Source organism: Lepidochelys kempii, chromosome 7 (genome assembly GCF_965140265.1).
Source record: "Lepidochelys kempii isolate rLepKem1 chromosome 7, rLepKem1.hap2, whole genome shotgun sequence".
Classification (NCBI taxonomy): domain Eukaryota; kingdom Metazoa; phylum Chordata; order Testudines; family Cheloniidae; genus Lepidochelys; species Lepidochelys kempii.
The window spans coordinates 27,475,043-27,500,481 of NC_133262.1; the positions used below are offsets into that span (position 1 = coordinate 27,475,043).

General features: G+C 39.3%; 1 protein-coding gene across 8 annotated transcripts in view; it reads right to left on the reverse strand.

Moving 5' to 3' along the window:
* CACNA2D3 (calcium voltage-gated channel auxiliary subunit alpha2delta 3) overlaps nucleotides 1-25,439 on the reverse strand; it is a 735,544-nt gene that overhangs the window by 248,681 nt on the left and 461,424 nt on the right. For all 8 annotated transcript variants that reach the window (XR_012159822.1, XM_073351526.1, XM_073351529.1 and 5 more), the window contains one exon: nucleotides 2,127-2,205. Coding sequence is in view for 7 of the 8 variants with exons in the window: in XM_073351526.1 (XP_073207627.1) it covers nucleotides 2,127-2,205 (79 nt within the window). In the remaining variant the exon portion in view is untranslated. The remainder of the gene's footprint in view (nucleotides 1-2,126; nucleotides 2,206-25,439) is intronic.

The window sequence follows — 25,439 nt, forward strand, 5'->3', positions numbered from 1 at the left end:
AGAAAAATGGGGGAAATTATTGTAAATTTCATAAACCATTCTACCGGGGGTTTGAGGTCTTGATTCTTTTAATGTATTTAAAATGGTTTGCTGCTTAGCCTCATTAAGCCCATACTCCCTCAAGATATGCCCTACTTAAGCATAAAATATAGCAGAGAAATGTGGGGGAAGGGGGACGGGTGTCTCATGGTTTAACCATTAGATTCCAGAAGTTAAAGAACTTTTGCAAGGTGGTATGAATTTCCCTAGTGATCCTTTTCGAAAGAAAGGATTTTGCTGTCCACAATGCAGTCAGCTGGAAACCTTGCAAACAGCCTTCATCTATGCTGTGCTTCCAAGGGGAAAATCACTGCAAGGAAAATTGATTTTAGGGCCATTGACCTCAGTAACAACAACACGCTTTGGCCCACCCATGCAAGAAGTAAACTGCAGTGCAGTCATTCAGCCAATCTGCAGATCGGCTTTACTAGGTCTCTTCTCCCTGAGCTGTAATATGTCTTTTCACTAAAGAACTTGGCTGAACCAGAGCTAAAAAATCGAAGGGAAAGTTCTGAATCTCATGTAACTTGAGCTGAAGATGGTTGTGCTGCTTCCTACAGTGTCAGATCCTAGACTCTATAAATGAATTACAGATCAGAGATGGAAGACCCTAGTGTCAGGGAGCAAGTCATATAACCGATGCAATCTGAGGCAAAAGTCTAGGGAGACGATAATTAAAATAAACCATTCAGATGACACCTAATGGCCAGATTCTGCTCTCATTTACACACTCATTTAAGTCTGGAGTAGTTTCTTTAGCTTCAGTAGATTTTATCCAGATTTACCCGGGTGTGAGAGAGAACCAGATTTGACCCCCTCTGGTTTAGAAAAAGGCAAACCTACAATATTCTTCCATCAGAGTATACAAAAGCAAAGTGATGAGAAGTCTACTGTGTTTGTTGCTAGTAATGGTAAAGAACAAAGATGTGCACTTTCCCTTCATCAGGAACGAGACTGACATGTACCAGATGAACTAGTCAGGCAGCTCCTATTGCCTGGCCATAATTTCTAAGTTGCTGTGCTTAGATCTTTATGAAGCTATAGTACTGTACTGTCTACAAAGCTAAAGCATTTGGTTGATTAAATTGTCTTCAAAAAGATGCTTCAAAGGATTCCTATACAATGACTAAAACTAAATTATGGTGTAACATTAGCTGATTAAGACAAGACTTCAAACTGAGTAATTCCCATCAGATGGACACAACAGTGGTTAAAGCAATAATGTCTATGTGCATAGTGCCTTATGTGAGTCATCATAATGTAATGAGGCTCAAAGAAAAAACAAAATGACAGATAATATTTTTCAAGAATAAAGATAAAGAAAAATTGACTTTAATCAGTGATTTCTAAATTATTACTATTTATAGTATGCAATGTTGTAGCCATGTCAATCCCAGGTTATTAGAGACACACAGTGGGTGAGGTAATATCTTTTATTGGATCAACTTCTGTTGGTGAAAGCAACAAGATTTTGAGCTTACACAGAGCTGTGTACACCTTGTCTCTCTATTATATATATAATGTCCATCTCTCATATGTTCTATTATGATCATCATTACCATAGTACCCGAACATCTCATACCCTCATGTATTTCTCCTCACAAGATACAAATCTCTTTTTCCTATTTAGATTGTGAGTTCTTCAGGGGAGGGATGTGGTTTACTATACGGTTTGTACAGTGCCTAGCACATTGCAGCCCTAATCTCAGTCGGAGTCCTATGCACTACCTAATACCAATAAAATAATAGTAATAATATTACTAGTATAATAATAGTAATAGTAACAGTGAAGGAGCTTTTTAAATTGAGGCTAACCCTTTGAGAACAAAGAAGAAATTGAAAATCACATCTGTGAAATATTTTAGGTGCATTTTAATTAACCATAAATGTATATCAAACTGGTTATATTTTTAAGTCTTCATACTCTAGATATGTTTTCACAAACAAATCTATCTTCCTGAAAAACCAACCGATCCCCTCTAAACAGTTCACCTTAAACTGCTGGCAATGAGATGACTCTTGTAGCAAGGCTGAAAGATTGTACAAAGCTTAACATTATACCTTCCAGTTAAAGAAGGTAAACCAACCTTTGTTAGCACAGGCCATCCATTTGAGGTTGTCAGCAAAAGCAGCTTCTCTTCCGATCAGATAGGTAAACATTCGAACCTGAAAGTACAATACAACAGATTAAGTCACTTAATACTTCAGTTCCATGCTTAAAGCATATGCAGTTTAGCTATTTTACATATGGGCAGTTCACATGTATAGAAACACATCACAAAGGTTTAAAGGATTGCTAGTTTAAAAATCTATGCCAGTAAAATATTTATGACATAGTGCGTTTCTTTGTTCTCTTTAACCAAGTGGTTATCACTCTGGATGTTTTTAATATCTGGCACTTAACCAAAGCCATGAGTAAAGATAAAAGAAAACAAATTAAAACTATTGGTACATAATATGAAGTCACATATTTGAGATGTCTGTTGTGCAGTTGTGAATTTAGAAGGCTGCTCTGGTCTTGGGGTTGTATTTTAATAATTAAATACATCATTGCTATAGATGTGGGAACTTGAAACAACCTGCTGGCAAATCCTCTCTGTCTTTCAAAAAATAATGTATACACAGTGGTATATATACACGCGACACTGATGATATCCAGGTGGTAAATTGCAGAGCCATGTGACAAATTACTTCGACTGCCCTCCTGAACTCTGCCCACTTATCCATCTCACTGACACTACTAAAGTTTCAATTTTTGTGCAGCTTCAAACAGCTGCCATTTAATATAAAACAAAATAAAACCAACCCAGTGAAATGATTCCCTCTCTTCAAACACCTTCACTCAAACTCTTCTCTCTAAATTACTATTTATTTAATATAGATACTTAAATTATTTCCATTTTCTTCCTAGCTGAGTATCTCACAAACATTAATGAATTTATCCTCACAATACTCCAGTAAAGCATGAAGCGTTATTTTACAGACGGGGAACTGACATAGAGAAGGGTTATGTAATTTCAACACAGTCATGCAGGAAAACTGTGCCAAAGCTGGGAACTGAACTCAGATCTCCGGAGTCCAAAGACTTCCCCTTTGGAAACAATATTTTCCCCTCAATTTTACTCACTCCCACTTCTATCCTCTGATGTATTTTATTTTGTAATTCTTTGTACTTCTCTAATGGCTTTCAAATTGCAAATATAATACAAGTGTATTACATATGTTAATGACATCTGACAATGCCCAGTAAGTTAGGTATATTATTATTAGTGAGGGATGAAACTTTTGTACTAAAACACCAAAACGGGTGAAACTTTCTGAAACTCATCTGTTTGGATTTTTGATGAAACCCCCCAAACTGACAAAGGCTGGCCAGGGACCCATAATCTCCACAAATCCATCCCTTAAAAGGAATCAGCTCTCTTTCCCACCCACTATCATTTTCTTTGTGTCTTCCAGAGACAGGGACTGCTACTTTCTCCCCACCATTAGCACAGGATGCTTATATCAATCTCTCGGTTTCTTCAGTAACCCATTCATCCTCATCTTGTGTCTTTGGGATGACAGCAAGACAGGCCTGGCTTCACACTAGACTTACAGAATATCTTCAGGGAAGCAGAAAATGTGCCCACTTCCAGACCACAGAGTTACAGATCTGAAAACGACTGATCAGAGCTCACTTAAACAATGCCTTCCTTCCTTAACTTAATGACTAGTGCATTTTTCCCTTAGGACCATGACAAAAGCCCAACTGGAAAGAGAACATTAGAACACCTGGTTCTTTTTCTTGACAGAGACTCTACACAAACTGCTTCAGTTAGTCTCTCACTTGCAAACAGCTTGCCATAGCTCTTATCAAGCCATCAAAATCAGGCTTAAACAGATTTATAATCTATTAAAAATGTAGAGTAAGAACACAATGTCATATAATACTTTTTATTCATATTAAATAGACATTTAATTGGAAACATAAAACAATACTAAATGCTGGTTTCCATCACCTGAAAACACCACCACAGATTTTAAGTCATCATTGTCAGGTAAAACATATTGCAAGGGATGAGGAGTTGTTGTATTTTCTTTAAACACACTTTTTGACAAGCACACCAGCATTTTCTGATTGCAAATTGTTCTTTTGTAAAAAAAGAAACAGAATCAACTAAGTGGATCTCAATCAGTAAAACTGATAAGACAGTAGCGTAGAGATATTGAAAATCTTTGTCCCCAAAAGACCATCCCTTCTAGTGGATATATACTATAGAAAAACTCCAAATCAAATAGTTCAACCACCTCTTTAGCAGAGCTACGTTGTGGGCATTCCCACAGAGGTGAATATACAATGGACAGTGAAGCCCTGGTCCTGGTCCTACACCTTTGTAGTCAATAGGAGTTCTCCCATAGACATCAGGAAAACCATATCTTAGAGCACACCAGTTAATTAGCTATCACAAATATTTAAATCTAAGAATACTTCTTTTGCCGATAAGCTTTTTTCTTTTTAGTTCCACTTCAGCTGCTGTTTATTATGCTCCCAAACATTTCAGATTTAATTTTCTGCTCATGGAAATAATATCACTGACAGGAGCTGGGCATGATCTCCAACAACTTTTGCTATAGTAGTTCCATTCTGACCAGCAGTATCCCTGCTATTCCATTCCTTCCTTAAACAGAAACCACCAGTATCAAATTGCATGATTGTTTTGTGATGTGAACAAAAGGAAATTAAGGTGAGATCAAAAACTCTGGTATTTTGAACCCAGTCTTCCAAAAGTAAAAAAAAAAAAAAAATAAATCATGCATCATCTCACAATGACTTCCAGTCTCCTCTTAGCTGTTTAGAGAATGCTGCTTTCGTTTCTTGTCAAAGCCTCAAACTTGTCAGGTTTGTCCGACACGCAACATTAAAGTACACGGCATGCCGTTAAGAGATAATATTGCTTTTTTTTTTGGCACTATTACTGCTTCTTCGCTTTTTGACTAAGATCAAATGCAGTGTCAGTTTCATACGTGATGTGACTTCTATTGAAGAACTATATTCTGCTCTTTCAGGCCAGTGAACTTGATTAATTAGTAGATATCTTTTTTATCTCTAACTTCTGTGATCCTACTGATGTAACCCAGCAAAGCCAGACGAGCACATACACTTTGAAAATAAAAGTATTTCACCAAGATGTGTTTTTAAGGTATCTTTGAAACAAAAAAAGCTTCTAAGTAAAGTAAGATAATCAGATTTCATATTTGATACTTAAATCTCTGAAGGTACTTTCATAGACTTCGGTACATTTTTCTGGGTTTTTTTTTCCTTTTTCTATAGAATGCAGTACTTTAGAACATCACATCTCAACTTTAAAAAATGTTTAAGGTTTGAAAAGTAACAGGTAAAGACAACGCTTAGCAGATCTTTTTTCTGGGGCTTTTTGTTGTGGATCATATTTTGAGAGGAAGTTAAATTTGAGTCAATAAAGCCATGAATTCCAAGAGGTTAGATGGATCAGACGGTGTACGCAGTGAGAGAGGAGAGGGAAGTACATGCTGAGTAGAGGATACAGTGACACATTTATGTGGGAAGATAAGAAATGAATACGTCTATTTGTTTTTTGCGAAAAGTTACTAAGTCCTGCTAGGCTCAAAGGACCTTCAGTACTAGAAGTAGTGAGAGGATGAAACAGACCTTTATAGTTTAAAAAAAATGGTAGCTGCTTCTTTGGAAGATTTTGCTGTTTCAAAACCAATTTAATACACCGGTTATATGTTTCCTGTAGAAATGCAGACGTTCAGTGTTTTCAGATTTTAACCATGAGGAAATGTGTAATAAAATTATTTCAAGACTCTAGCAAAAAGAATTATTCTTGAACCCAAAGTGTGCATAGATTTTAGTCACACTTTTAGAATCCAAATAAATGCCAGTTTTTCGGTGCAGATATAGAGTATGCTAATCCCATTTAAATGAGCATCATTGGAGACATATTTAAGAAATAGTACATTTCTAAAAATCAGGTGCTTCTTCAAACACCTAGCAATAATATTCTGCCCTCTGAGTAGACCAGTCAATGGGAGTCTGTAGTAGTGATGTTGTTTATAATATTACATTCTCCTGGGTGGATGGATAGACAGGCAGACATATACATACACACATGCCCTTAAATTAAAAGAATCAAGAGTAGAAGCCTTGAACACTAGCAAAATATTGCATCTCCAAAGTTATTCATTACAAGAATGTTGCTCAAAGCATGACCAAACAAATACCTGAAACTAGAAAGAGAGACTCTTTGGATCTCTTTGGCCCTCTCTAGACCAGCAGAAAAACTGTTCAACAAGGATTGAGGAAAAGCCAAAAAGTAGCTGAGCTTGATGACAGATTCAAAACTTGTCTCATTTTCTAATGGCCTTAATTGTTTCTGTGTCTTGCAGACTCTCCGCAAGGAAGATATTTTAATTAAACACAGGAATATAACATGTTTTGTAGTAACAACTATAGTTCCCATATTTGTGAAAATAGAGAAAATTCTGAGCTGCATATTATATAATTAAGAGTTTGAATTCAATACAAAACCAAATCCTGCTTTCATCAGTAGAAGGCAAGACAACTTTATTGAAGTATCACTGTCCAACAAACTTTCCCACAGATACCATGTTAGAATCATGGCTTAAAAAAAGCAAGAAAAAACAAAGGCTTCCTTTGCTTCAGCCTGTAATACTCATTAGTTAATTTTGGTTGCAAACTCGCAATGTGGATGATCTTAAATAATCTGGAAAACAAATTAATATCAAAGGAATAACCAGATATAAAGAACTTTCAAAATCCTCTGATTTAATATATTTACAATTTAAACAAATACTCAACAATACAATTCCTTCCATTTTTCAATTAGCTGTTCCTGCTCATTTGCAGTTAATCAAAAATGATTTGTAGAATACCACCAATACCACCACTGTAGGTAAAAGTTCACATACAGGGTGATTTTCACTTCAGATTCCTGAAGTTTTTGGAAGTTCTTTCTCTTTTCTTTAAATCCAATCCTTCTGTCAGTTTAAATACTTTTTAAGGTCCACATTTTGCTTCCAGGTTCATTTAGGTAGCTCCCATTTAACTGAATGGGGGTCACCTATGCCCAATTGCAAAATTTGTCCCAAATATGTTCCCAGTTGTTCTAAAAATCAAACACAGAAAGTATAATCATTTACTTTTTTGTAATTTTGTTAAAAATATATTTTTTAAAAAAAATATATACTGATTTTAGTGCATTGAATTAATTTGATGCAATTAAATATGTTCTTAATCTGTAAAGAAAATACCATTACGTGTAATTTTTTATTTCCATGCTTTGTTGATGGCTAGCTAAAATATTAGTAAACACAACCTTTAATCTCTAATCACAAGAGAAACAATACAATCAGAAGTATACCCCCAAAAATGCGACATAAATCACTGTCTCTGTTTATCTTCCTGAAAACAGTGCTGCCTTATAGTCTATGTGGAGACTGAATCCATCTAGAGATTTATGTTTAATGGTCTCCTTTAATCTACAAATAATCAAACTGCAACTGTGTTCCTAATAAAAGAAGTCCAACCTTATCTAAAGGAGAAAGAGGCAAATATGGGAAGATGCTAGAACAGCAACCAAACTGAATTAAAGCTACAAGTAATAAAATTTCAACAAATGGGTATCATAGATCATCATGAGAAATGGACTGCCATTATACTGGTGCTGCAAGGATGTTAATGATTTTTCCCTGAAAGTGTTTTATACACACATTTCCTATGATGTAAGCAGTGTTTCTAGAAAATATTTTAAGCATCAGCATAGGCAGTGCTAATTGTTTGACATCTACCTTGAAACAAACAAAAAAGACCACAGTCTCACAGCCCTGAAAATGACTGACCAGAGCACATTTAAACAATGCCTACTTTCCTTAACTTAATGACTAGATTATTTTCCCCCTTAGGGCTATGGATTATAACAGTATATCAAATATGTTATTAACCTTAGCCATGAAATATAAAAGCAAAAGAAAAATATAATTTCTACCTACCTTTTATAAAAATCAAAAATAAGATAACCTATCATTTAAAATATCTGTACTGTACTGCTGCATATTCAGTATCAATGGGTTACTGCTCAGCATAGTTAAGAGAAAACAAGAGTATAATGAGAAAAAAAGATGAATTGTACTACAAGTGAAACTATTTTATATTGGTTTTAAAGGTGCCAAACTAGATTTATACATACAGATATCTATATTCCTCCTTGATTTTGAGGACAACCTTTAGAATTCAGCTAGGAGGATAAATAATTCTTATTATCTGCCACTTCTACAAGTTTGTCTGATCTGTCAATGAACCCAGTGGTTTACATTTTATTTACTATGAACTTGCAGTGGGAAGTTATCGCTGATGACTAACTATTCAATGCAATAACAGCTTGCCACAGTTGTTTTCTGCTTTCAGATACTATGGTCATGAGTGAGGTATAAATAGATTAGGGCTAAAACTTTCCAGAATGCCTAAGTGACTTAAGAGCCTAAGTCCCATTTTCAAAAATGACTTAAGGCCTGGTTTTCACACAGTTCTTATACTGGTATAAATACTCTGGTTGGGCTATGGAGGATATTTTAATAATAGTTAATACTTCTACATGTACAATACAGCCCCGACTGTGAACATAGTTAAACCAGCATAAAGGTGCCTTAAACTGACATAGCATAGTCTCATTCCCATACAGGAGTAGCTCTACCCATATAAAGCAACTTTATATCTATATGATGGCACACACAAGGGGTGTGTATTGGGTTAACTGTATAAATATAGTTAAAGCAGTATAACTTTTACATTTGGCCAAGCCCTGAGGCCCATAGAAACCTAAGTTCCATTGACTTTCAGTGAGACACACATTTCATTGTGCCTAAATCTGTTCTGAACATGGGATTTAGGCACTTTAGAAAATTTGACCCTGTATGGGTTAGATGTTAAGTATAGGAGTGAATTTTGATATCTCAGATACCACTGTAAAGTAAATGCTGGAAAATACAGACTTGTAATGGTGACCACCATATCTTCTCTAGGGTCTTTTGTGGAATAACTGAACAGTAGAACCACTCTGAAAAGTGACTGATTGAATAAGGTGTCTGTCTTACATAATCTGCTCCACATGTGTAGTAGTATTACATTGTCTGGTACTAAATAGATATGGGACTCAGATGTTTGGGAGAGAAGCCAAAAATTAAACATTTTTAATTTTCAGACCTAGGCCTCACATAGATTGTCCTCTGTGGGGAGAGGAAATATTCACAGGCAGAAATATTAGTTTTCAATTATTATAACTGCTGTTTGCAACTTTGAACATTTTAGCCATGTCAGAATCACTGGCTGCAAAGCAAATATTGTCCAAAAAGCCAAATATTTCACTTTTAGGACTACATTTGCTATTTCTGCGCTGTCTGCAACTCCTATAGGCATGCCCTGAACTACGATTTCTGTTATGCAGTGCTACAGTGGTAACAGATGTTGGGAGAGAAAGCTCTAAATTAATGTTACAGACCCTGAAGGGTAGGATCTATAATAGAGCTTGTGGCTAACTTTCTTTTCTAAAAAAGAAAAGGAGGACTTGTGGCACCTTAGAGACTAACCAATTTATTTGAGCATGAGCTTTCGTGAGCTACAGCTCACTTCATCAGATGTTTACCGTGGAAACTGCAGCAGACTTTATATACACACAGAAATCATGAAACAATACCTCCTCCCACCCCACTGTCCTGCTGGTAATAGCTTATCTAAAGTGATCAACAGGTGGGCCATTTCCAGCACAAATCCAGGTTTTCTCACCCTCCACCCCCCGACACAAATTCACTCTCCTGCTGGTGCTAGCCCATCCAAAGTGACAACTCTTTACATAATCAAGTCGGGCTATTTCCTGCATAGATCAAGGTTTTCTCACATCCCCCCCACCCCCATACACACACAAACTCACTCTCCTGCTGGTAATAGCTCATCTAAACTGACCATTCTCCAGGTTTAAATCCAAGTTAAACCAGAACATCTGGGGGGGGGGGGGTAGGAAAAAACAAGAGGAAACAGGCTACCTTGCATAATGACTTAGCCACTCCCAGTCTCTATTTAAGCCTAAATTAATAGTATCCAATTTGCAAATGAATTCCAATTCAGCAGTTTCTCGCTGGAGTCTGGATTTGAAGTTTTTTTGTTTTAAGATAGCGACCTTCATGTCTGTGATTGCGTGACCAGAGAGATTGAAGTGTTCTCCGACTGGTTTATGAATGTTATAATTCTTGACATCTGATTTGTGTCCATTTATTCTTTTACGTAGAGACTGTCCAGTTTGACCAATGTACATGGCAGAGGGGCATTGCTGGCACATGATGGCATAGATCACATTGGTGGATGTGCAGGTGAACGAGCCTCTGATAGTGTGGCTGATGTTATTAGGCCCTGTGATGGTGTCCCCTGAATAGATATGTGGGCACAATTGGCAACGGGCTTTGTTGCAAGGATAAGTTCCTGGGTTAGTGGTTCTGTTGTGTGGTATGTGGTTGTTGGTGAGTATTTGCTTCAGGTTGCGGGGCTGTCTGTAGGCAAGGACTGGCCTGTCTCCCAAGACTTGTGAGAGTGTTGGGTCATCCTTTAGGATAGGTTGTAGATCCTTAATAATGCGTTGGAGGGGTTTTAGTTGGGGGCTGAAGGTGACGGCTAGTGGCGTTCTGTTATTTTCTTTGTTAGGCCTGTCCTGTAGTAGGTAACTTCTGGGAACTCTTCTGGCTCTATCAATCTGTTTCTTTACTTCTGCAGGTGGGTATTGTAGTTGTAAGAAAGCTTGACAGAGATCTTGTAGGTGTTTGTCTCTGTCTGAGGGGTTGGAGCAAATGCGGTTGTATCGCAGAGCTTGGCTGTAGACGATGGATCGTGTGGTGTGGTCAGGGTGAAAGCTGGAGGCATGCAGGTAGGAATAGCGGTCAGTAGGTTTACGGTATAGGGTGGTGTTTATGTGGCCATTGTTTATTAGCACTGTAGTGTCCAGGAAGTGGATCTCTTGTGTGGACTGGACCAGGCTGAGGTTGGTGGTGGGATGGAAATTGTTGAAATCATGGTGGAATTCCTCAAGGGCTTCTTTTCCATGGGTCCAGATGATGAAGATGTCATCAATATAGCGCAAGTAGAGTAGGGGCTTTAGGGGACGAGAGCTGAGGAAGCGTTGTTCTAAATCAGCCATAAAAATGTTGGCATACTGTGGGGCCATGCGGGTACCCATAGCAGTGCCGCTGATCTGAAGGTATACATTGTCCCCAAATGTGAAATAGTTATGGGTAAGGACAAAGTCACAAAGTTCAGCCACCAGGTTAGCCGTGACATTATCGGGGATAGTGTTCTTGACGGCTTGTAGTCCATCTTTGTGTGGAATGTTGGTGTAGAGGGCTTCTACATCCATAGTAGCCAGGATGGTGTTATCAGGAAGATCACCGATGGATTGAAGTTTCCTCAGGAAGTCAGTGGTGTCTCGAAGGTAGCTGGGAGTGCTGGTAGCGTAGGGCCTGAGGAGGGAGTCTACATAGCCAGACAATCCTGCTGTCAGGGTGCCAATGCCTGAGATGATGGGGCGCCCAGGATTTCCAGGTTTATGGATCTTGGGTAGTAGATAGAATATCCCAGGTCGGGGTTCCAGGGGTGTGTCTGTGCGGATTTGATCTTGTGCTTTTTCAGGAAGTTTCTTGAGCAAATGCTGTAGTTGCTTTTGGTAACTCTCAGTGGGATCATAGGGTAATGGCTTGTAGAAACTCGTGTTGGAGAGCTGCCGAGCAGCCTCTTGTTCATATTCCGACCTATTCATGATGACAACAGCACCTCCTTTGTCAGCCTTTTTGATTATGATGTCAGAGTTGTTTCTGAGGCTGTGGATGGCATTGCGTTCCGCATGGCTGAGGTTATGGGGCAAGTGATGCTGCTTTTCCAGAATTTCAGCCCGTGCACGTCGGCGGAAGCACTCTATGTAGAAGTCCAGTCTGCTGTTTCGACCTTCAGGAGGAGTCCATCTAGAATCCCTCTTTCTGTAGTGTTGGCAGGGAGACCTCTGTGGATTAGTATGTTGTTCAGAGGTATTTTGGAAATATTCCTTGAGACGGAGACGTCGAAAATAGGATTCTAGGTCACCACAGAACTGTATCATGTTCGTGGGGGTGGAGGGGCAGAAGGAGAGTCCCCGAGATAGAACAGCTGCTTCTGCTGGGCTGAGAGTATAGTTGGATAGGTTAACAATATTGCTAGGTGGGGTGAGGGAACCATTGCTGTGGCCCCTTGTAGCATGTAGTAGTTTAGAAAGTTTAGTGTCTTTTTTCTTTTGTAGAGAAGCAAAGTGTGCGTTGTAAATGGCTTGTCTAGTTTTAGTAAAATCCAGCCACGAGGAAGTTCCTTGCAACAAAGCCCGTTGCCAATTGTGCCCACATATCTATTCAGGGGACACCATCACAGGGCCTAATAACATCAGCCACACTATCAGAGGCTCGTTCACCTGCACATCCACCAATGTGATCTATGCCATCATGTGCCAGCAATGCCCCTCTGCCATGTACATTGGTCAAACTGGACAGTCTCTACGTAAAAGAATAAATGGACACAAATCAGATGTCAAGAATTATAACATTCATAAACCAGTCGGAGAACACTTCAATCTCTCTGGTCACGCAATCACAGACATGAAGGTCGCTATCTTAAAACAAAAAAACTTCAAATCCAGACTCCAGCGAGAAACTGCTGAATTGGAATTCATTTGCAAATTGGATACTATTAATTTAGGCTTAAATAGAGACTGGGAGTGGCTAAGTCATTATGCAAGGTAGCCTGTTTCCTCTTGTTTTTTCCTACCCCCCCCCCCCCCAGATGTTCTGGTTTAACTTGGATTTAAACCTGGAGAATGGTCAGTTTAGATGAGCTATTACCAGCAGGAGAGTGAGTTTGTGTGTGTATGGGGGTGGGGGGGATGTGAGAAAACCTTGATCTATGCAGGAAATAGCCCGACTTGATTATGTAAAGAGTTGTCACTTTGGATGGGCTAGCACCAGCAGGAGAGTGAATTTGTGTCGGGGGGTGGAGGGTGAGAAAACCTGGATTTGTGCTGGAAATGGCCCACCTGTTGATCACTTTAGATAAGCTATTACCAGCAGGACAGTGGGGTGGGAGGAGGTATTGTTTCATGATTTCTGTGTGTATATAAAGTCTGCTGCAGTTTCCACGGTAAACATCTGATGAAGTGAGCTGTAGCTCACGAAAGCTCATGCTCAAATAAATTGGTTAGTCTCTAAGGTGCCACAAGTCCTCCTTTTCTTTTTGCGAATACAGACTAACACGGCTGTTCCTCTGAAACCTTTCTTTTCTAAGTGTTTTTAGATGCCTGATAGCAGCATTGGAGACTAATGTCCTTTATCCTTCTACAGCAGCTGTAGAAACTTCCTAACACTGCCCCACTATTATGTGTCAGTTCATACGTAGATGAAGGGGGCAAACACTCGCCATTCAGCTACGATCCTATCTGATGAGATTGCTAACATGGGTTCTGATGAACCCAAAATGTGATGTGATCAAATGCCTACTAAGAATTGGACTAATTCCAACTATTCATTTTATACAGGCCAGATTCTCTTTTGATATTTTGCTTTTTTATGATTGAGATTGATAATTGTGTTCCAGAACAGTAGCCTCTGGTAGTGGGCTTGTGAGATAAAACACAACATGTGGACTATTGCAATGACATGTTTGTGTTGGTAACCCTGATCGGTGTGCCTGGACAAAGAAACCAGTGTTTGTGTGTTAAATTACCAAGTTAAGTAGTCCACACAAAATTGAATATAAATCTTGCACCCAGGTGACTAAGGAATAGTTAATTAGATGACCAGTAGAGAATACAGATATTTAATTGACTCTGTTATTATTTTTAAAACCTCTTTCCTTTGCCCCGCATTCTTCTGTCCCCTTTCCTTTTGATTGCTACATGCACTTCTTTCAGTTTGCCTTAAAATAGATCATAACTTAGATTGCACAACCTATTGTCCGCATGTGGCTCACTATTGGAGAATAAGTAATCAGTATCGGTGAAATGTCCAGTAAATGGGTTTATATAATGCTGGTGAATATTATGGAAATCGAAAGATGGAAAGGACCCACTGGGCATGTGGTGTGCAACCTACAGCCACTCAACTGTATTCACCTTTAATACTTCACTCAGAATACTGGTGAGAGAGCCGTGGATGAAGAATGGGGACTTGCTCCTCTGTATCCTAAACAAGATGAGCTGACCTAGGGTAATTGCAACTGTTAGTCAGGGGAGCTGATGAAAGGCTCGTCCCACAACTAAACTCTGCAAGGCTCATAATTCTGCAACCCTGAAGGCTCTTCTTGATGCTGAACAGCTGGTAAAATAATATTTTCAGATATTTAATGCTGCCAGAGGGAAAAGGGAACTTCTGCTTGCAGCTAACAGTGAAGTGAAGACCTTTTCTTGCAGCTGCAAGCTATTTCATGGACATCTCCAGCAGAATAGAGTTTCCTCTCTGACTTGCCAAGAAAGGACAGTTGCCTCTATGTTGAATTGATTAAGATGCTTCAATATTCATTGGATCAACAGCTGAGAGAATATTAGAGGGACAAACAATACTCAAGTTACTAGCAGGCTCCTTTTCAACTACACCCAGAGAACTTGGGACTAGAGGTCATCTAGAATTAACTTATATTGCTGAAATCTAAGTTTCGTAAAGGATTTTCTATGAATGTCTGAATTTCATGAAATCGAGTCATGGATGGGGGCTGCTTTTTCTTCAAGCCTCTTTGGAAGTACTTATATTTCTGAACCAACATTTTGGATTGTGAATCTAAGCAAATAAAATCACTGGTACTACCCAGTAGATTTTAACCTGCATGGCATAACGTGTACCCATCTTAAAAGGTAAAGACAGACATTGAGAAGCAATACCATTTTTCCCATTGATATGCCTTCTCCTACAATGCTTAAAGCATACTTGGTCATTGTGTTGTATAAAACACTCGTTACACTCACAGAATTTTGTATACAAAAAAATTCCTGTGTGCATTCATCTCCGATTAAAGTTAGAGCTAAGTGATTAATCATCTGCCTACAGGAGCTGGTCCACTGCCAGCCCCTGCCAGCACAACCTGCAGAGATCCATTCACAAATACCTTGCAAGCCAAAAATTAGGGTCCGTTCACCCTTTCTGAACATGAGAGACAGAGGATATGGGAGGAATCAGAAGGGAAAAGGAATAATGACAAAGCATAAGGGGGAAAGGAAAGGAACAGAATATGCCAACAACAAAATTGCCATGTGCACCCTGAAAATCAGTATCATTTTCCATGCAGAATATAGCCTGACTATTCCCTGAGGGATATATCTCCCCTTCCCTAGAAAGCCTGACTAGATAGCCAAAAAGCCAGAGACAAACTATATGAAATCAACTGAAATAAAAGCAGAAGTAAGTTTATTAAGGGGTAGCTGTAGACTTGAAAAACTGTACCACACTCTACTTCAGTGGTGGGCAACTTGCGGCCCATCAGGATAATCTTTTTGCGATGAGACATTTTGCGGACGTTGACCGTCTGCAGGCACAGCCCCCCACACCTCCCGGTGGCTGAGGTTTGCCCACCACTGCCCTTCCATTCTTATTAGTTATGCTTATCAGGATTAACCCCTTCTTATGCTACTGTTTTGGTAATATTTTTATGCTATAAAGTTATTTGCTTCCTTCTTAGAAACAATTTCTGTCTCTGCTGATTTATCCATCAATTTACTATATATGTTTATTCATGTTCCATTCCCTCTAGTTCCTATTTAAAGTGGAAATATTTTTAAAAAGTTAGTTATAAAGCAGCTTTTATCTTCGTCATTAACTCTTCTACCTTTAGGTATGAGGAAATGGCTTCTACTCTCTGGCCTCCTGCGGCTTTATCATTTTTTCTGCCCTCCGCTTTCAGGTGCTCCTCTTTTAAAGGTTTGCATTTACACATTGCCTCATATTTTCTGTTTCCTGCAATTACATCCTGTATCCAGAAACTATTTTTCCAGCGGCATTCTTTTCTTTACATCCCGAGGACCCTAAACTGATGGGATGGCTCAACAGACATAAGCCAGCAGCAGTCAATAGTTTTGATTAATCAGAAAATAAGATACTATAAACAATAACAGTAGGAAAACACAACACTGCCTCATCCTGGGGATCATCCAGTTTCAGGGCCCAGGTGCTGAGCTCTGTTTTCCCACAAATATGCACCTCCCCCTTTTTTCCCCAGCAGGCCTTCATATAGCACTTCCCCAGAAACCATGTGAAAGGAGAAGGAAAACTGATGCTGGACTCAAACCTTTGTGTACTGGAGACCATACACCCTGATGTGCTGTTCCATGAGGAAGGGTTTGGGTCTAATCATTAAGATAATTGAGGGCAGTGTTCAGAAAACTCCAATGAACTAGGTACTTCACAGAGATGGGCAAAAGTTAACAAAAAAAACATATAACTGAGTTCAGAGTTGTCAACATTTTTGAAAAACTACACAGCAACCTATATTTATGATGAATAATTTCCCACTGCCAAAGTACCCCACACTGCCATTATATCATTTTACAGTATGGAAAGATATATTAGATAACAAAAAATAACCCAAACGGACAAATGCCCCTTGTTGTCTCAGTGGTTTGGGGGCTTTGTCTGGCATGGCAGGGGGAAAGACATCTCTGGCACCCTGATCTCCCACTGTGCGCCCTGAATCCTTGTTGATCATGGGGGTGCAGGGAGGGGACAGTTCCTTATTGTAGTGACCACTTTGAAGACATACAGAGAGCTGATTGTTGTTTAACTACGTGCAATGATTAAAGAAAACTCACCACCACATTCAGGTTGAACAGTTCAAGAAAAGAGTACAAAAGATTTCTACAGCAACATGCAGTATTTTCTATTCCTGTCTTTTTTGTTCACTGTATAGTTTTATGCATTTTCAGTTGTATCACTAAACCTATAGCACAGAACATAGCAAATGAAAAACATGGCTAAAAAACGTGGCATAACATGGTATTACCACTAAAACTATAATTTTGCATTTCCTGACTATTTCTTATCTTAACAGTTCAACTGTTAGGTTTAGTATTGCCGAATTGAAAAAATTGGCTGAATGAAATTTCCAACAAATTTTCCGAATATGAAACCTTTGGGCTGAGACCAAGCCTGGAAAGCTTCATTCCAAAGAGACCACTTTTCACAAAGTTATGATTATCTGAAAACCAGAGATTATAACAGAAACCAATTTGGAACCTTCACAAAGCTTTCACTTCCAGCCAAAAAACTATAATGTTTCTCCCACCTTTATAAATTACTTTGAGACCACTGGATTAAAAGTGCTATAAATATTTTAGATAGATCTATAGCTCAAGTGCCAATAAAACCTTTATACCACACTATCACCCACTATCACGCAAAATATACACCATATATTTTTACAGAAGAACTATTTTGGAAATATTTTCCAGAGTTTTATATTTTTTATTAATTCTAGTTTTGATATCCTTCTACTTGTAAAGTCAGCTGTAGTACAATGAATCCAACTTTATAGTGTTCAGATAGAGAAGAAAATTATAGGTTTTTAAAACTGCCACAAATATGTAAAATAGGTTTTCTGTAGACAATGTCACAATTTTAAAGTCCAAAACCTTACAGTTTACTGGAGCCAGAAACAAGTGGTCTATCCCCCACTAGAAAACTAGGAAACTCCTCTCTTCAGTGATCTAAAGCTCCTGTTTCCAGTCCTGATGGGAAGTGAGATATTAGATCCTAAATCTGTTATCTGTCATCATGAACTGTGAATAGACAATTAAGAAGAATGCTTGATTTATTTAGTAAATCAAGACCAGAACTTTGTCCTTCATCTCCAAAACGGTAGATCTCTACCACTTGAGCCAAGGGAGCCTCCTTTAGAAATTATTGTTCTTCAGAAGATTTGCACCAGGATAGAATTATTAATTATTTGCTCTGCTTTTGTCATTCATTTTTTGTCACTCAGTTTAAACCATTTTCATTCACCTAACTAGGTAGTGGAAACAATACAATGTGACTTATCTGACCAGTCAACAGTACAAATAATGTATAGCAAACAGCAGGGAGTTGAAGTGAAAGTTTATGAACAATCCCCAGAGTGAATTTTTTTCGTAAAACACTATTTGGTGAACTCTTCTACCTAACAAATATCAGGACTACTTCACAAATGATCTGCAAACAAGAAAAGGAGCTATATTTCCAATTAATAGTATTAACCATGAATAATTCAACCAGCTCTAATTATTGTCATTCCTATCACTTGAAAAGAGTCAACAGATTTCCTGAAATGTAAGCACAAGCTTACTTTACATTTTGCTCCTTATGTGCAAAGTATCAGCCTAAACAAATTAGTACGTCTGAATTATATTACAAATCACTTGGGGGGATAAAGGATTAGAGCAGAAACAATGACATAAAAACAGTCAATCTAGGAGAAGCTGCTGTAACAGCGGCAGACTCATACAAACCCTGCTACAACACAACTTTATTTTCTTGTATAATGACTAATGGTTTTGCATTAGTTCATAAGAACAGATCAGGACGAATTCCGACTAACCCAATGCTATCAACTTCCCCACTTACCCCTGATATTCCATAGTTACAGGATGTAATATGGAACAATGGTAACACATTCACAGTACATTTCACTCTGCGTGGTCCAGACACAGATTAAGGGGATGACATAATGGATAAAACACTGGCCTTTTCCCCCACAGGATTTTGTCCAGTCTACAGTCCTGTCAGATAATGAGTTTGGCAATCTCTGCTTAGTCTTTTTTTAGACACTAATCCCCATCACAGAATTTCTATATAATTCATCATATAATTTAATACACCTGGCAGCCTTACCACCAGTTCATTCTTTTGTTATGTAATAGCCCAAAGTTAAGTCAAGGGTGGTTAATGCTCTGACAACCAGTTATTATCTCCCATAATAGCTGATTTTGAGGAGATTATTGCAGTCATAAACCATTTTGTAAAAATTGGCAACTGGGAAACCAATGTAACAAAATAAGGTGATATTTGGACATTTTATCACTGATTTTCTAGCAATCTGCAAGGGAGTTTCTAGCATCCAAATAATGCTTCAGAGGAAATTTGAGATTAAAGGCACAGTGTCATGGCTCAGGAGTCTGAGGACTGACTAAGCCCAGAGACTGTAAGAGTTTGAGCTATCTTGAGGTAAATGCTGCTTTTTTTTTTATTTGACTATAGTTCTCCACTAATCTTCCATTCCATTTGCTCCTCTTTGTTTAGTTTAGTCCTTGTCTTTAACACCATTTATTTCTTTTCCATTTTGAAGTACTTACTACTGCTAGTTTTCCTTCTTTAGGGCCTTGCTGCCACTGGAGCAAGAGGCTCTGGTTCTGTTGGGACCTTTTCAGCTCAGATGGGGACAGTAGGTGGGATGAAGGCAGGACAAGAGGTGCAATATGGAGTTTATTGGATAAAACTGAGGCCGCGCACTGAAAGTGGGGAAAACTTTGGCTAAGCAGATAACCAATGAAACTCCAGCATTGGAATGGCATTGGCATATATGTAGATAGATAAAGGTTGAGGTTTTCAAAGCGAAGGGATCCCCATTTGAAATATTTGTTAATCAGGCCTCCAAATCCCCTCAGAGCTTAGAAAAATACCACCCCAGCATTCTGCAAACTTCATAGCATTCAGAAGCCTTCAAAACATTCACTTCATTAGTGGAGCGGTTGAGAGGTCACTGAACTGCAAAAGGGCAACTACAAAGGACACTTCTTGTAAGGTCCTCCTGTGCTTCCATACTTGTCAAGCGAGTTATCCCCGAGTCTCTCTGCTTCTCTATTTGTGTAGCACATTTATAATGTAATAATGTAAGTTTAAAAGATATCATTTATATAATTAATGGAATTTATTATTCCGTAGTGTATAGACCTCACTGGAGGCGGGGAGGGGGGAGGCATGTGGGGAAGGGGGAATAAATATCATTGGAGTGAAACCAGAAAGCTAGATTTAAACCATAGTCACCTCCTCTCCAAGTCAAAAGTATTGCGCTAAAGAACCATACATTTACACCATACAAGCTGGTGAAAATGTGACTGGGGAATGAAGGCTCTGCATCTACAACACTTTCTACATGTGGTGAAATTTAAGTAAGTGAACATCTGTGTCTAATGATTTATAGGCCATTGAAATCTACACCAGTATGTCTACACTGAAGCTGGGACCAAGCCTCCCAACCAGTGTAGACAGACTCATGCTAGCTGAGCTCAAGCTAGTCCATTAAAAATAGCAGTGTGGACATTGCAGCACCGGTGGCGGTTCAGGCTAGCCATCCAAGCTGACACCCACCCGATCCCCTGGGTCTGAGCTTGGGTGGCTAGCCCAAACTTTCGCTGATGCTATGACATCCACACTGCTATTTTTAGTGCACTAGTTTGAGCCCCATTAGTGCCAGTCTGTCTATGTGGGCTGGGGGGTTTGCTCCCAGCTGCAGAATAGACATACCCAATAAATTGTGCCAGATACTTCACTGGGGCAGGAGCAGGCCCTACAAAGAGAAAAAAACAACCACAAAAAGACTCTGTGGTGACATGACAAGTGTGGCGAGACAGGTGTGGTCATCAAGGGTAAAATATTATGAGAACTGTAAGAACAGAATAAGATTGAAACCCTTTTTGTGGAAAAAGGAAAATTATATTTTCAGGAAACTCTAAAATGTCCCTACTCATTTTAATACAATTTTTAGAAAATGTTTGTACTGTATTATGAACAAAAATCCATTAACAGTTACAACGAAGAGAGAATATAACATCATGTTTGTTGGTACTTGCTAGAGAATAATTCACACTTATTGAGCTACTAACGTTAGTGTTTGATGGATGTAAGAGTAATTTCCAGCTGGAAACCTAGCACATCTCTTACTGGCTTGGCCAGCAGTAGCCTTCTCTTTAGCATACTTGGCAGAGTAGACTGCCAAGGTCCAGCACTGAGATTCAGCCAAAGTATAAGTTTGCAAACACAGATTCTTCACTGATTGGAATGGACATCGCTAATTGGAATGGAGCCACTATTTGACAAAGCCTGCTAGGAATGTCTACTTACTGTTAGACATGCCTAACTGTGGGTAATCAAAATCTTCTCAACCTAGAAGCCCCACTTCTGTTTAATAAAATCTCTAGGAAATTATTGCAGTAGTGGATGGAAGAATAAATGTGATTTTAAATATCACTAATGCTTTACAATATACAGAAATAACAACTATTATGCTGACGCTCATTCAGTTCTTTAAATGAAGTATATATACATGAGGAATTGTTTGAACCCTGAAAGCATTACAGTGATGAAATTAAATAGGCATCATCTTTCTTTATCTTGACATTTCAGCCAACTAGAGGCAATTGCTGCTTAGACTGTCAGGCTACACCAGTCAGCACTAAAATTATTATACTGCCTTTAAGTTTATCTTTGATTAAAAATTAAATGTAAGTCTCCTTTATCATTTTCTGTAGCCCATCCATGTGTTCTCACAGTTAAATTAAGACAGACTAAATATTTAATACACTGTTCTAATTAGCTACAAACCGTTACCTGATTTCTGTCTGTAAATGAATGTGAAAAGACTCTGGAGGCCTAATGTTAACTTTCACCCACTCTGGTTATATGAGAGAAATTACAGGCACTAATTAGACTCTTCAAACTGCAAAGAAATAGAATTTTCATAACTAGTTTATTAAAAATGTAAGTCCCCCTTGAGACAGGGCAAATTGCTTCTATCCTGATCCGCTTATCCTTGTACAACACCATATAGAAGACTCATGTTGTCTGATTTACTCAGCTCATATTTCTCCCAAATTAATGAGTGCTCAAATTATTCCAGCTGCCCCGTTGGCACAGGGAAAAATTGAAAATCCATGGCTGCCAAGTGACGTGTATAACCCAGCTGCTAAATAAAACATGCTTATGGGGACACAGCTGTTGAGGTGCCTATTTACATTAAAATAACTGAGTCCATGAATACAGAAAAATGCCTAAAGACAGCAAAACAGTGTGTAACACTTTGTTTAACTCTTTCATTAGGTCAGGTCACAGAAGGTTACAGTTTACAGTCTGGATGTGAAAGTTTGGCTAATTTATTAAAAGTGTCAAAAAAGTCACTTGTCTAATCCTATCCTCAAATTTTCTTTTACAGAAGTGGGAAATTTAGAGAAATCACAGTATTTCAATTCACATTTCAAAGGAGAAAGTTGATTGTCAAAATTCAGGTACTTGAAAATATAATATGGAAAAACAGCTAGTAAGCTTTCTGCCCAGCTCTCTGAACATGTGTGAAGGTGCCATTGTTAAGTGCAATCTTCCAGGAAGCAGAAGTCCTCCTGGAGTTATACACACTTTTGAAGAGGCAGATGAACTAGACAGCATATTACATGTGTGATTCCTTAACCTGTACTAGCTGCTGCTTCACGTTCACAAAATTGAAGGTACTAGTTACTATCTGTAAAAGTCCATATTACCTCAGATACCAACTCTCTTCTCCAAAACCTTTCATGACACACTGACTCATACATTCATTCATAAATTAAAGACCAGAAGGACTATTATGATTACCTAGCCTGGCCTCTTGCATAACATCAAGCCCATAACTTCTTGGTAGAGTTTGACATATCTTTTCATTTCACTGACCAGCTCTCTCTCTCTCTCTGTGTGTGTGGGTTTTAGAGCACTCTGAAATTCTGTATTCATCCAGGTTCAAGGTCCTGTTCTGCTTGAGTCAGTGATCTTGAATGAAGAACTCTAAATCACTCAGAGCCGTGACTTGAACATAGGTCTTCCACACACCAGGGTGGTGCCATAGCTACCAGTCCACATCCCCTGTTCCAATACAGAATGAAAACAAAACTTCAAAACCTCAAGTTGCTGTGGAACAGAATTGTTCTGCAGTCAACTCCATAACAGTCAGAATGCCTTGAAAATTTCATTTGCCAGCTCAGGAGCTGAGGAAGGATTTTGTGATATTAAGTTAGGGTCTTTGGGTCCAGGGATTCCCCAGATATGCCCCTTCCTCAAGAGAAACTTAAAATTTTCAGACTCCTATATCTTATTTTTCATTGAGGGGGGAAAAATACGACTATCCTCATAAAACTTGTGTGGCAGAGCATAGGGTGAACCCCTTTGATGCCCTGCTAAAGGGGTGGCTCATCCCCTGCTTCCCAGCAGAGCAGCCTGGTGCAGGGGTCCAGACACCCAGCAAGGAGCTCAGCTGCAGACCCTAACAAGGGCAGGTTCAGGGGAAACAGCTGAACCAAGTGGAGCCAGCTGGGCTGGTCACTGGGAGGAGATATAAGCTCAGGGAAAGGCGAAGAGAGGAGGCTAGCCAGGGGAGAAGACAGGGGGACTGCAGCTCTGTCTCTACCGACTGCAGGAAGCCTCAGGGGCCAGAAGACCCAGGGAAGGGTCAGTGTGGGGATCGGTGTTGGGGGGAATTGGAGCTGCACTAAACACTGTAAATAAAGAGACAAGGGTGAAACAACTGAAAGAGGCTTGGGACCCCTTCTTTGACCGCCTAAGCACAAGAGCACAGGGCCACGGGCAGGGAACCTGTGCGCACCCTGTGACAACTTGTATCACTGGATTGCCACTTAGCTCAGCTAATTCAACAGTACCAAGAACAAATATAGATACCTGTATTTCTAAAGTTATTGCTCTGCAAAGGCTTTATCACCACTCTTTGTAAACAGTTCTCAGTGTTCAGTTCTCCTTTTGAAAGTTTGAGTTGTATGGGCAATTTTGAGGAAGTTGAGCATTCCACAATTGTACCCTCAATGTCATCCACCCATCTATCAAAGTCCCACTTTGGCAGGCAGCACTGTGCCCAGGATATGTGGCATAGGCTGATACGGGAGGGACTTGGTGCCACACTGTAACACCAGAGAGGATGGCACAAAAGTCTGCTCCAAGATATATTGGTTCTGTTCTGAGAGAGGCTCACTGAACTCATTCCATGCAGCACTAACCATGACAGATAGGGCCAGTGTCAGAACCTGAGAATGGACATGCTCAGTGTATGTTAGAGACATGAAGGGTGGGATTCACAAAGGCATTTAGGTGCCTAACTCCCACTGGTGTCTAAATACCTTTGTGAATGCCGCCTAAAGTGAAGAGGTGGGGGAGAACTCCCACTGAGATGTATGGGACAGTTCACATCTCTTAGTGCTGTTGTTTCTGGCTGTTGAAAACATCCTCTGGAGATGAATAAACCACTTCATATCTCCGCAAGTCTCATATGCTGCAGAAGATTATGCAGAGCCTCTTCTTTCTACACTAGGTCCAAACATAGGGTAGACACTAGGTTTACCCTTCCCTTTGCTGTCTCCAGCTGGGAGATGCACTGCTTATTCCTGCTCCTCAGCTACCACATGCCCTCCTTTCACATCCCCTCCAGTCCTATTGGGGACTTGGAATGGCCAAGAGAAGGGCAGAGCAGGCAGCTGAGTGTGGCAAGATGCACTCAGGAATTTCCTTCATGTGGTGTGGGATACACTATTGTAACTCTGTATTTTCTGGTTTTTAGAAGTTATGTTTGTCTTTCCTTAATGCCATAGTCCCCGGGCTATCAAAGGTTTGAGTTCAGCCACAATCCACATCTCAAAAGGGCACAAGGCAGCATTAGGCAAACTTAATTCCACAGTAACAGTGACATAGAGGTAATAACACCTTCTACTTGATATCCCCCCATGTATATACCCTAGGATCATATTGACCTCTTTAGCCCAAGATCACACTGTGAATTCATGTTCAGATGGTTAGCCACCATGACTCCTAAGTACTTTTCAGAGTCACTGCTTTCCAGAATACATTCCCGCATCCTGTGTGACCAACATTCCTTTCATTACCAAGCAATCTAAACTGTGCTGTATAACTGACCTAGCATCATTATTTACCCTAAGGCCTATCTTCGTATCATCTGAATCTGAATCAAATACCTTACAGAAGTCTACGTATGTTATGTTAGAGACACCTTTATCAACTAAGACTGTGATCTCAAAAAAACAAATGCCAAGTTTGTTTGACAAGACTTGTTGTCCATTAAGCCATGTTGGTTGGCATTACTTATACGCTCATCCTTTAACTCTTTACTGTCTGGATCCTGAACCAACCATTTGATGATCTTCATGTGGTCAATGCCAGGCTACCTGGCCTATCATTACCTGTTCTATCCCATTTATTCTGTTTAAATACTGGCACAATTTTATCAGTCCTCTTGAATCTTCCCAGTATTCTCAGAGTTATTAAACATCAACATCAGTGGTTCAGCTACATGGAAGGAACACTTT